This window comes from Pagrus major, chromosome 7 (assembly GCF_040436345.1).
Source record: "Pagrus major chromosome 7, Pma_NU_1.0".
In the NCBI taxonomy this organism is placed as follows: domain Eukaryota; kingdom Metazoa; phylum Chordata; class Actinopteri; order Spariformes; family Sparidae; genus Pagrus; species Pagrus major.
Window position 1 is genome coordinate 2,716,817 of NC_133221.1, and position 10,801 is coordinate 2,727,617.

Here is a 10,801-nt window from a genome sequence, read left to right on the forward strand (position 1 = left end):
ACACGCCTTTTCTCCCCATTCAGCCTCCCTCTCTGTCTGTTTACGTCTTTACGTCTTTGTTTCATCTCGCTGCGTCTGCCGTGCATGATGTGCTCTGAACAATGATCCATAATTCCCCTGAAATGCATCAAACTAAAGTAACGAGCCTGTTTTGAAAATGTGAGGAGGAGAAAGTTCAGATGTTTGTGTTCAGATGCAGAGAGGGAAAGTCAGAAGAAATACTCAAGTAAAGTACAGATACCTGAAAAAGTACGATAATGAAGTACTTGTTCTTAGTTACTTCCCACCTCTGATTCCAGGACCCAAGGTTTCCCTGCAGAACATGTTATTGTAACAAGATTATCCATGTTATTCACTTCACCTCTTGGTCCTTTTAAAGGACATATATGTAAGAAAAGTTGATTTTTGAGTCTCAGCCCCAACTCTCAAAATCTGATGCTTTAGGATGGCGGTCGACCCGTCCTACAATCCCAGAGCGTCATTATTTGAGGAGTTGGGAATGAGACTCAAAACCCAACTTTTCTTACACATAGGTCCTTTAATGTTGAGCCTGATTTGGTGATTTCCAATCAGCTTTCCAAAATGAGAGCAGGCTGATTTTTAAATGATTGCAAAGACTGACTGTTTCTGTTGTTTGGCACCAAACAGTCAGACTATTGTCACACTTGAGTTGTTTCTTATTGATCAGCTTCTCTCACTGTCTGTGTTGCAACAGCTTCAGGACACATGAGCACATTTTAATCAACTACATAACTGGATGAAGTGGATCAATCATCCTGATCAGTTGGTGTGAACATGAGATAAATATTCTGCAGATCAATCATTTTAAATAGGAAACTTATTTTTGTTTTTAGCTATAAGAACCAGATCTTTGGACATGTTGTGGCTCATCCTCACTTCAGTCTTTGTTACACCCCTTTCAACATCCACGGGACCGTCTGCAGCGGCGCGCGGCGCGTTTTGGTCAATTTTTGGACACTTCCTGCTTTCTGAGCTCGAGCTGCAGCGTGCGTGTCCCGTCGACTGAGCCCGAGGTTAACAGGCTGCTGTTGTCGCAGCACTGTTGTTTTGTGTGTATTTAGGGGACTACAGCTGCTATATCGCGATATCGTAGTAGGCTATGATCATGAGCGCTGTGCCCACCGTTTACACGAGCAGGGAGGAAATGAGGCGTCGCGCTGCGCTTTGAGGTGCCAGAAGAAGAAAAGACACGCAGGATTCAAACAGGTGTCCGGTTGTCTCCCATCAGCCTGAGCCCCGGAGGAGGAAGACGAGAGAGGAAGAAGACGAGAAGGAAGGGGATGATCTGAATATTTACCAACAATCAATCCGCTAATTTCAGGACGTGTCGTTGTGTTTCTGTAAACCATGCGCTCCCTCGGCTCAGCGGTGATGGAGACCCGACAGCAGCACCAGGAGGAACCCGTGTTTTAAAGCCTGAAAACAGCTTGTTTGTGAAGATAAAGAGGCTGGAGAGAGAAAGTCGTGCATCTCCGTCTCAAGAGGAGGAAGAGGAGGTGATAGAGGAGGGGAGGCGGTGACCGACATCCCCCACGGGACAGGCCGAGCGACCCACGCTTCTAACAGGTGTGTCTGAGGAGGGCTCCAGTCTGCACCGCCCGCCCCGGCCGGTCTGCCTCCCTCCCGGTCCCTGCACCCTCAGTCTCATTGTTCACGGTGACATTTACACCCACACAGGAGGCTGCTCTGGAGTTAAACTGGACCGTTTTGGCATCTCGGTGAGCGCTTATTCTTTTTCTTCTTCGCAGCTCTCCATTGGTGCGTAATAGCAGCGAGGAGGAAGGACGTCAGGATCCAAACGGCTCGTTTTGACACGTTGATTCAGTGAACCGACGGGACTTTGTTGTGTGGGTCGTTTCTTTCTGCAGGAATGGAGAATTTTAACGGGTTCGACTGATCCCATCAGAGCTTCAGGGGGGACATTTGAAGGTTTGGTTTGTTTTTCTCACCAGATTTGGACAGCTCGCCCCCTGGTGAAGAGGCAGGAAGACACCGTTTTATCCGGAGTTTAAAACAAAAGTGCGTTTTTATCATGACAACCAGAAAAGCCAGCAGTGTGTCGGACACGGTGACTACCTCCACCTCCTCCTCCACCACCACCAACCACCACCAGACCCAGCCGAGGAGCCGGAGTCCCAGCAGCTACAGCAGCGGGGTGCCTGCGTCCGACGCGGCGGGCGGAGGGGCGGAGATGTTCGGCGAATTTCAGGACTGGTGCCTGCGGACGTACGGGGACTCCGGCAAGACCAAGACCGTGACCCGGCGCAAATACAACAAAATCCTCCAGACCCTCCTGCAGGGGGACGAGGAGAACAGCCACGGGGTGTTCCTGCACGAGAAGGGCAACAACCACATCAACGCCAAATTTAAATTCTGGGTCAAGTCCAAAGGTTTCCAGGTCGGGACGCTGCAGGACGCCAAGAACGGCTCGTCGGACAGGCCGGTGCTGTATGTCCCCATCAAGGCGACGGTTAGTCCACCTTCCTCTTTATCTGTGTCCTGTGTGCAGGATGCGTGCGGGTCCATCACTGTAAGGTTACCCTTATTTGCGTAAAGAAATAAGGTGTGTGTGTGTGTGTGTGTGTGTGTGTGTGTGTGTGTGGCCCGAAGCTGTACAACATAACTTTCCCTGGCTCGGAGCCATGACCACAGCAGACACCTGTTCCAGCACAGAGCCGAGCCTGTTAGTGGGGTGTTTGAACTGTTCACGTCACCAGCTGACTGGCTGATAACATAAAGACAGTGTGATCAGTTTAATTGATAATGCATTGAAAGACACGGTGACAGGTGTGTGACACACTTCACCCACATTATTGTATTTATGATGAGATGAAACCAAGAGAAGGAAACAAGTGTTGACATTTAGCAGGCTGCCACCGGTCGCTCTATAAATATCTATTGACTAGAAATGATGCTTCTGTTATGACAATACGGATGGAAATGACAGTTAGGAGGCAGCCAGGCTCGAGTGCTGCCGGGTATCACAACCTGAATTTGTTTACTATCTTTTAAAAATGATTAATTCATGATGTTTTCCAGCAGAATTCAACACTGAGTGTGAAAACACAAGGCAGAAATTCAGTTTATCTGTCTTTTTTTTGTACTGTTGTCTTCATTTGGAGTTAAAACGTGTCCACATGACCCCAATTTCACATATTCAGCGTAAATAAATACAGAAAACAGCAAAATGTTCACCGAGAATGAACCTCTGCCGAACATCTTCTTTGTAAGACCGACGTTGAACATTAAAACACGAGCCACAACATAAAGTTCGGACATGTTGGCCCATGTGATCTCATCTTTACCACCTGATGTGTGAGTGAACATTAGATTATCTGCGTCAGGTTGTGCGAGGCTGATTACTGCAGATCCTCTCGTATTTAACTCAAGTGAAAGTTGCTTCAGGTGCTTCCTCATCTGTTTACTGTGACTGTGTGTTAAACTCTAGATATATGTCAACACTCAAAACACGCTCACAGGCAGGAATAGAGGGCACATGACCACACAGAGAGTACCGTCACATATATGTGTTGGTATACGGCGTACTAAAAATAAATCCAGCGGTCTCTATACTTAAATCTTCTGCTCATGTGATATTTTGATGATTAGCTTTTTTCTCAGTTGCGGTGCAGCTGTTGACTCGATCTAATTTGAGAATAATGTGTGATGTTGAGTTTTTGTTGTGCTCTCGTGGTGGTGGACTAAGAAAGTGTAAAAAGTGGAGGAGAAGGGAAAATGTTTGTGCGTGTACAAACTGCAGGCGTCCAAGAGAAGGTTCAGGTCAACTCAGTTGTGTCTGCTTTCATGTGCTGAAGACAAACCGTAAATCAACCTCCATGTCCTGAAGAAGCTCATTTCAACCAACAGGTGTCAGGTGTGATCATGAGTCTTTCAAACTTTCACCATAAAGTAATGATATGGTTTATATTGTTGATTCCACATGTGAGGAAGTTTTCTTGCTGTCAAATTTGTCTTAAAGTTGATAAAAGTTGATCACCAGTGTTAGTGATCGAGTCTATTTGTAAACAGTGTGTCCAAAAAAGACGCAGCTGGGGCTGAACGATGTGGGGGAAAATCTAATTAAGGTTTTTCTGACTGATATTGTGATTGTGATTCGATTTGCGATTTTTTTTCCAGTCAAGCTTCAGCTCAATATTCACCGTGTGTCACTGGTTTCAGCTGGCATTTTGCCGTACACTGGTTTTTTTAAGTGCTGGTACAAGTTTGTGGTGTTGCCTCAGGTCTTGCATTGTACATTTTTTTTGTTGACGTCTGTCTCTTCGAAGCCGAAATACTTCCTAATCGCTGACTTGCCGCCTTTCTTTGTAACTAAATCGTTCAAGGTTGCTGCTGGATCAGTGGACGCCATTTCTCCGCACTCCAAAGTTGTACTTGGGTTTCAGGTGCTGTTGTCGGTCGGCGTATACACAGTCGACTCGGGCCACGTCTGATTGGTGGGGTCACACGTGTTTAAACGTGGGTCGGACGCGCATCCCGCAGCAAAATTAAACGCAGCCTCGGCGTGTTGCTAATCACGTTGTTTCAAATTTGGATTTAAAATCGATGAATCATTCAGCCGTAGATGACACCATTAAAAACTAGCTGCAAATTTAATCTCACAATCAAATAGTTGTTTATTTGAACGTAAAGCACTTTATGGTTTATTGTTGAAATCAAAAGGTTCTGAAAAGGGCAGACACTGATATTTTTGGGATGATTGTAAATATGATTTGTTTAGTGTCTTCAATTTTTCTTGTCAAATAATCAGTCACGTTATTTATCATGCAAGAAAGCTCCAAATGTGAGGATTTCCTTCCTTATTTTATATCTTTACCTCTGCCAAGGATTGTATGATTTCACCTGTGTCTGTTTGTAGTTTGTTGTTTTGATGGATGGGTCATGATTTTCAAATATTCAAGTAGTTCATGCGACCCTAAAAATATATATTTTCCAATAATTTTTCCCCGTGTTTTAACTGCTGCCTGGAAATAATGTGATACCATTAGAAATCTTTGAATAATGGACAAATAGTTCCCAGTGAATATAGAATAACATACATTTCTGGTGCAGATCTGGTTAGTGGGATGGATCCAGGATTTTTCTCTCTTTCTAGGGCTTGTTTTTATATTTTCACTAATGAATTTTCTGACTTCAATACAATACCTGAACATTTCAGGCATAACATTTCAGATTTTTATTAAATGATAAATATAACGAGGCTTCTGTACTGTGTGTTAATAACAACAGCATCTAAGTGAATTATTTCTGGAGGAGCGACTAAAAATGATGCTTCTGTTATGACAGTTCAGATGGAAATGACAGTTATAAGTCAGCCAGGCATGAGTACTGCCTGGTATCACAACCTGAATTTATTCTTTATCTTTTAAATGATTAAGTGATGATTTTCCAGTAGTAACTATCAGTAATTTAGTGTATCTGTCTTTTTTTTAACTGTTGTCCTCAGAGGTGGGACAATGTGGGAGTATCGATACTGCAAAAGTTTTGAAACCATTTCAAATGTTTAGTATTGATATGTATTAATATTTTGAGACTTTTGACAACACTAGGAGTGGATTTAAATGTATTTTCATAGAGGGAAGTCTTTTTTCAGCTGCCATATGTTAACAAGTAGACATAGAAAGCTGCAACAACCACCAATCTGAAGCTGAGATAAGCTTTCAGAACAGTTTCAACGTATCTTTCATAGTTTTAGTGTCGTTGTTGTGACTGGTTGTTGGTCCAGAGGCACAGAACATGAACTGAGAAGGATGCATGATCGGTTGGTCACATCACTTTGGGCTCCATGAAGTTGTGATAGACATTATTTTATTATTATTTATATATTTTCTGATATTTTATAGACTCAATGATTAATTCAAACGAGAAATTATTGTAATAATCAGGTTAATTAATGGTGAAAATAACCGTTCCTTGCTGTAGTAGAAGAAAGAGTTCACAGTCCTTGTTGTCCACATCTGTCAGTCATCATCCACCATTTTTTTTAGTAATCAATTCCTTCTCCTTTATGTATTTCAGCATCAATGATCAATACTGATTAGTGGTTGGTGTGTTAATTGATATCAAGGTTCAGGCAAAGTGGAGCTCTCACAGATTTCAGGGATCTTGCCGGCCCGACAGCTCTGATCATCGTACCTGTTGCTCACGGTGTTGAACTCAGTCGTTCAGTACGTCCTTGAAAGAATCCACATATATAAATGTTCTGTGTTACTCAGACTTTATTCTGTGTTTCTAAACAGAATCAAAACATTAAAATGTGTGTCGCCACTGTTTAGAAGATGTTGCAGGGAGGGAAACAAACCCCTCCTGTTTTTACTCTTCATCTTTTGACCGACAGCAGAGCTCAGCGGAGAGGAATGACTCAAACGTATGAATGAAAGGAAAGGAAAAGGGCGTCTTTCTGTGTTTGTAAAACGCTATATTTAGAAATAATACAATCCGGTCTATCTGTCAGTCAACTCCGAGCTGTCTCAGACAGATTGGAGAGCTTCGTCTGAACGATGTCTTGGTATCTGCAGACTGAGGCTGGAGTCGGGTTGTTCCGGTGGCTGAGCAGACAGGTTGATGTGAAGCTGAGAGGGGTTTGAGGTGCTCGTTGGCATGGTTACCGCTGGGCTAATTGCACCCCGTCCCAAATCATTTCATATTCAGATGAAGACGAGGAGACAGGAATGGGAATCCTCCTCGCTGAGGCCGTCTCCTGTAAATCCCTCTGCTCCTCTCCTCCTCTCTCTCTTTCAGTGTCCCTCTGTCTGTCTGTCTGTCTCTCTCTCTCTCTCTCTCTCTCTCTCTCTCTCTGTTTCTCAGTGTATCTCTGTCTATCTGTGTGTGTGTGTGTGTCTCTCTCTGTCTCTCTCTGTCTCTCTTTCAGTGTCCCTCTGTCTCTCTCTCTCTCTCTCTTTCTCTCTCTCTCAGTGTCTCTCAGTGTCCCCCAGCCGTGGCAGCAGCAGCAGCAGCAGCAGCAGCAGCAGCAGCTCTGTTGAGTCTGTTTAGTATCTGAGGATCAGGCTGTTTAGACTGGAGACAAAGAGAGAGAGAGATTCCTCCGGTACTCTCTTGAACCTACTAAGCGTGTGTCTGTGTTTTCTGCCTCTAACTGGACCGGTGTTAGAAAGAGTGTGGGTGTTTTAGCCTGTACTCACTTCCATGTGCTGATGATTGAGGTTAGCATTAACAGGTTGCTTTAACCAAATCCAGAAAAAACATAATTTCTCACTTCCCTCTAGTGGTGTCAGGCAGTGCAGATAGATTTGTTTTAATTTGTCTTTGCCCCGATCTCAGTACGATGTTATGGTTGCTGTAAAAACCTCCAGAAAAACGAAAACTAAAGGAATCATAGCCTAAAAATAAAATGGCAGTGATGGTTGTTAAACAATGAAGAAAACACCTGCGATGACCTAACGCTTCTTCACAATGTATTTAACCAGCGTAGCTGCTCACTAAAACATTGGTTGACCTTGGTGTTGTCATGCTCTTCAACTTTTACCGAAAACAGAACTTATAAATAAAACAGTTTAGCCCAAATCTCTTCAGGAATTCAGGAAGTAAACGTCTGATGATGGCAGTTGACAGCAGTAAAGAGAAACCGCTGTGTTACTTATTTGTTTAAAATCTCGGTGCCGCTGTGCAGATTGAAGCTCTGCTCTCGTCTTTTTGTCTCGTCTGCTACCTGTTGAGCGATGTGCGAAACACACGTCTGGATGTGTTGAACTAAACGGCATCTAAATGCCGTGTTTATGGCTCAAATCAGCTTCCTGCTTTCTTTCTGTCTGCGTCACGCTGAGAGGGGTATGACCTGACTGCAACAACAGCTGATCAGACGGCAACCAGCTTATACACTGACACTGATGCACAGATAGTGTGTGAGACGATAGAGGTGAAAAGTGATAAGTGCTCAGCTGATCTCTCTCAGGTGCAGAACGATGTTGGGAGGAAAGAATTGAAAAAGACGCATCTCTCTCCTGGGGACTGTTAGGTTGACTTTGCAGCCAGCACTTATGAATGAATTAGGAGTACAGTGACAGTAAAACACAGGTGAGACACATTACAGGTTGCTAGTGATCAGAATGGGAACTGACGCTCATCCTTTCCCTTTGTTTAGATTCATTCCTTCTTGTTATACGAGCTTTTCTCTGCCTTTTGATAGATATTTATTATCTGTGTCTTTTTGTCGTCTGTAAATCTTTGCAGGACAAACTTGATCATTTAATTTGCCTCTATTAAATACTGAATTAATGTCTTCACACAACAAGCCTTGACCCTAAATAATGATATTCTCATGGATCGTGGATGTGGAAGTCGTCAGAGTTCATGTTCAGAGAGCGGACGTCACAGTGATTAACTCGTCTTCTGTATCAAGAGATGAAATAAAAAAAGAAACTAGTTTCTGCTTTCATTTTCATCTCAGTCACACACCTCTCATCTGATTGTTTAATGTCTGCTTCGGCCGGCTTTAAATGAGTTTTTATGAGTTGAGTGCTCCGGTGCTTCTCTCTGCCTTATTGGTAATTTAAAATCTAGTTACAAATATGGTACATGGACTTGCTTTTCAGGTCTACAGGCTGCTCAAAGCGCCGTACAACAATTGTCACATGCAAGGTGCCAACTGCTCATCACGAGCAATTTGGAGTTCAGTATCTTGCTTTAGGATACTTTGACATGCAGCTGGGGGAGCCGGGGATTCGAACCAGCGATCTTCCGATTACTAGATGATAAATATTTGAATTCAGTTAAGTTTTCTTGTTTTTTCGTGTCGTCTCAGGTGATAGAAAACTGTATATTTTTGAATCACCTATGAGTTTCAGCACCTTGTCATGGATTTTAAGCTATTTTCTGATATTTTAATAGACATCTTATTAACCAAGGAAGTAATTGTCAGATTAATTGCCGTGCTATTTATTTGTTTGTGTGACTTATTTTATACCCCGGCCAAAGAAAGTACTAATTTATGGTGGTGACACCTCCAGGTTGGTGGTGTGTTCAAATTAATACAACCGAGGGGCTGCAACTAACAGTTATTTTCATCGTCGATCAATCTGTTGATCTTTTTCTCAATTAGTTGATTGGTTGTTTGGTCCACAGAATGTCAGAAAATGAAAGGCCATGAAAAAGAAAGAGCGACGGTGACGTCACCGGCACCTTTCTGAAGCGTTAAGAGATTTTCAACTTGAAGAGCTGTTGTCCTGAAGAGTCTGTGTTTGAAGGTGGGACGTCATGGAGGGTCCTAGTAAATCCTGCTGTGTGAGGCACCTGTACAGCAGATGTACGACTGGTCTCAAGTGTTGTTCCCTCCTGGTGAAGGTTATTCCAGGCAGGTGCAGAGAAGCAGCTGGCTGCAGGTTGAACATGTTTGTCTGTAAGCATCCAAGTCGGGTGGTCAGTGCTCATGGTAACCGTAGATTTGGCAAAAGTCACGTTGTTTCTTTATTGTGTATGTTGTACAAACAAATAGGACATATGGATGTGTGTGGGTTAAAATGATCACTCTCTCATCTTCTGCAGCTTTTGGAGTTATTATCTGCGACCAGGTTGGGTGAATGACTGTCGTTGGCTGTTAAAGTCTTATAATGAGACATGTCAGTGTTTTTGTGGTAAACACTTTAATTAGAGTTCTGAACATGAGGCCTATAGTAACCATAGAAACAGTACTTCATGCAAAGTTAACTCTCACCCATCTGTTAAACTTACATCAAACGAACCTTTTTAAATTTTGAACACAGCTTTTCTTCTGTCCTTTGATAACTCACCATGAAATGAGGCGTCCAGCCTGGGACTTGTGCTACATTTCATCATCCTCTGCAGTCCAGTCCTTCTTGTTCTTTTTTTGCACAACAGAAAGCTGAAGTTATTAAAAAATGAGGATATGTAATACAAGTTTGTTCAACCTACTGGTGGTGGGGAAAAAAAAAATCCTTCAGTTAATTCAAGCGGGCACTTTTTAATTAGCTTAATTAGTAGCGCGACCGCCCATATTGCTGTTGGGAGTCTTTGGTTTAAGAAGAAGAGAATATAGCCACGAGGTACATGTACAGTCCTTATTAACGTGAAGTCCTCTAATGCACACAACCATCAGAATATGTCTGTTTAATCACCACCTATCATGGCTTTGTTTTTACATTCCTTATCAATACTGAACTGTTTCATTTTACTCTGAATGTTCCTTCCAGTCAAACACAGCCCAGATGTCAGAAGATTAAAAAACAATGAGAAAAAGATGAATACAGGTGTTAATTTATGATTGTGTGGTGGAGCGGCATGATAATGGAAAAGTAACATAGTGGAAGAGAAGAGTCTTTGCTCAGGAATGGACTCTGTTGTATGTTAATGAGTCCAGTTTACAACCAGAGTTAAGTCGATGTTTTACAATAAGGTCACGTTCATAAATCACGCGTCTCATTAACCCTTCTGCTTCGATGTTACTACTCGTCTCTCTGCCTGTCATCAGCCTGCAGCCTCCTCTTCTGTCTGCTGACTTCACTCAAGACAAACTTGATTTGAAGTGTGATGTGATATAATGTATGAATGAGAAGATACAGTGACTCACGATGTTAGCTGCGATCACTGTGCGGTGAAGGTCCCAGCTGTTACGGTGATTATAGTGAAGTCTGAAGATTAATGTGACAGTGATGCATCGATTTTTTTTATTAGTTGGTGCACCTTCATACAGAGACAGTCTCTGTAGGATCCAGTGAGCAGTTTCTCTGGTGTAAACACAGTCTGAAGTTCCAGCTGAAGAAGGAAGTGCTGAGTGGTTTGTTGGGAC

General features: G+C 42.9%; 1 protein-coding gene across 1 annotated transcript in view; it reads left to right on the top strand.

Annotated features, from left to right (window-relative positions):
* The first annotated feature begins 1,950 nt into the window (after positions 1-1,950).
* The window catches only part of LOC140999820 (nucleolar protein 4-like), a 159,176-nt gene continuing 150,325 nt past the window's right edge, over positions 1,951-10,801 (top strand). The window contains exon 1 of the mRNA XM_073470362.1: positions 1,951-2,491. Coding sequence (XP_073326463.1) covers positions 2,054-2,491 — 438 coding nt within the window. The 5' untranslated portion in view covers positions 1,951-2,053. The remainder of the gene's footprint in view (positions 2,492-10,801) is intronic.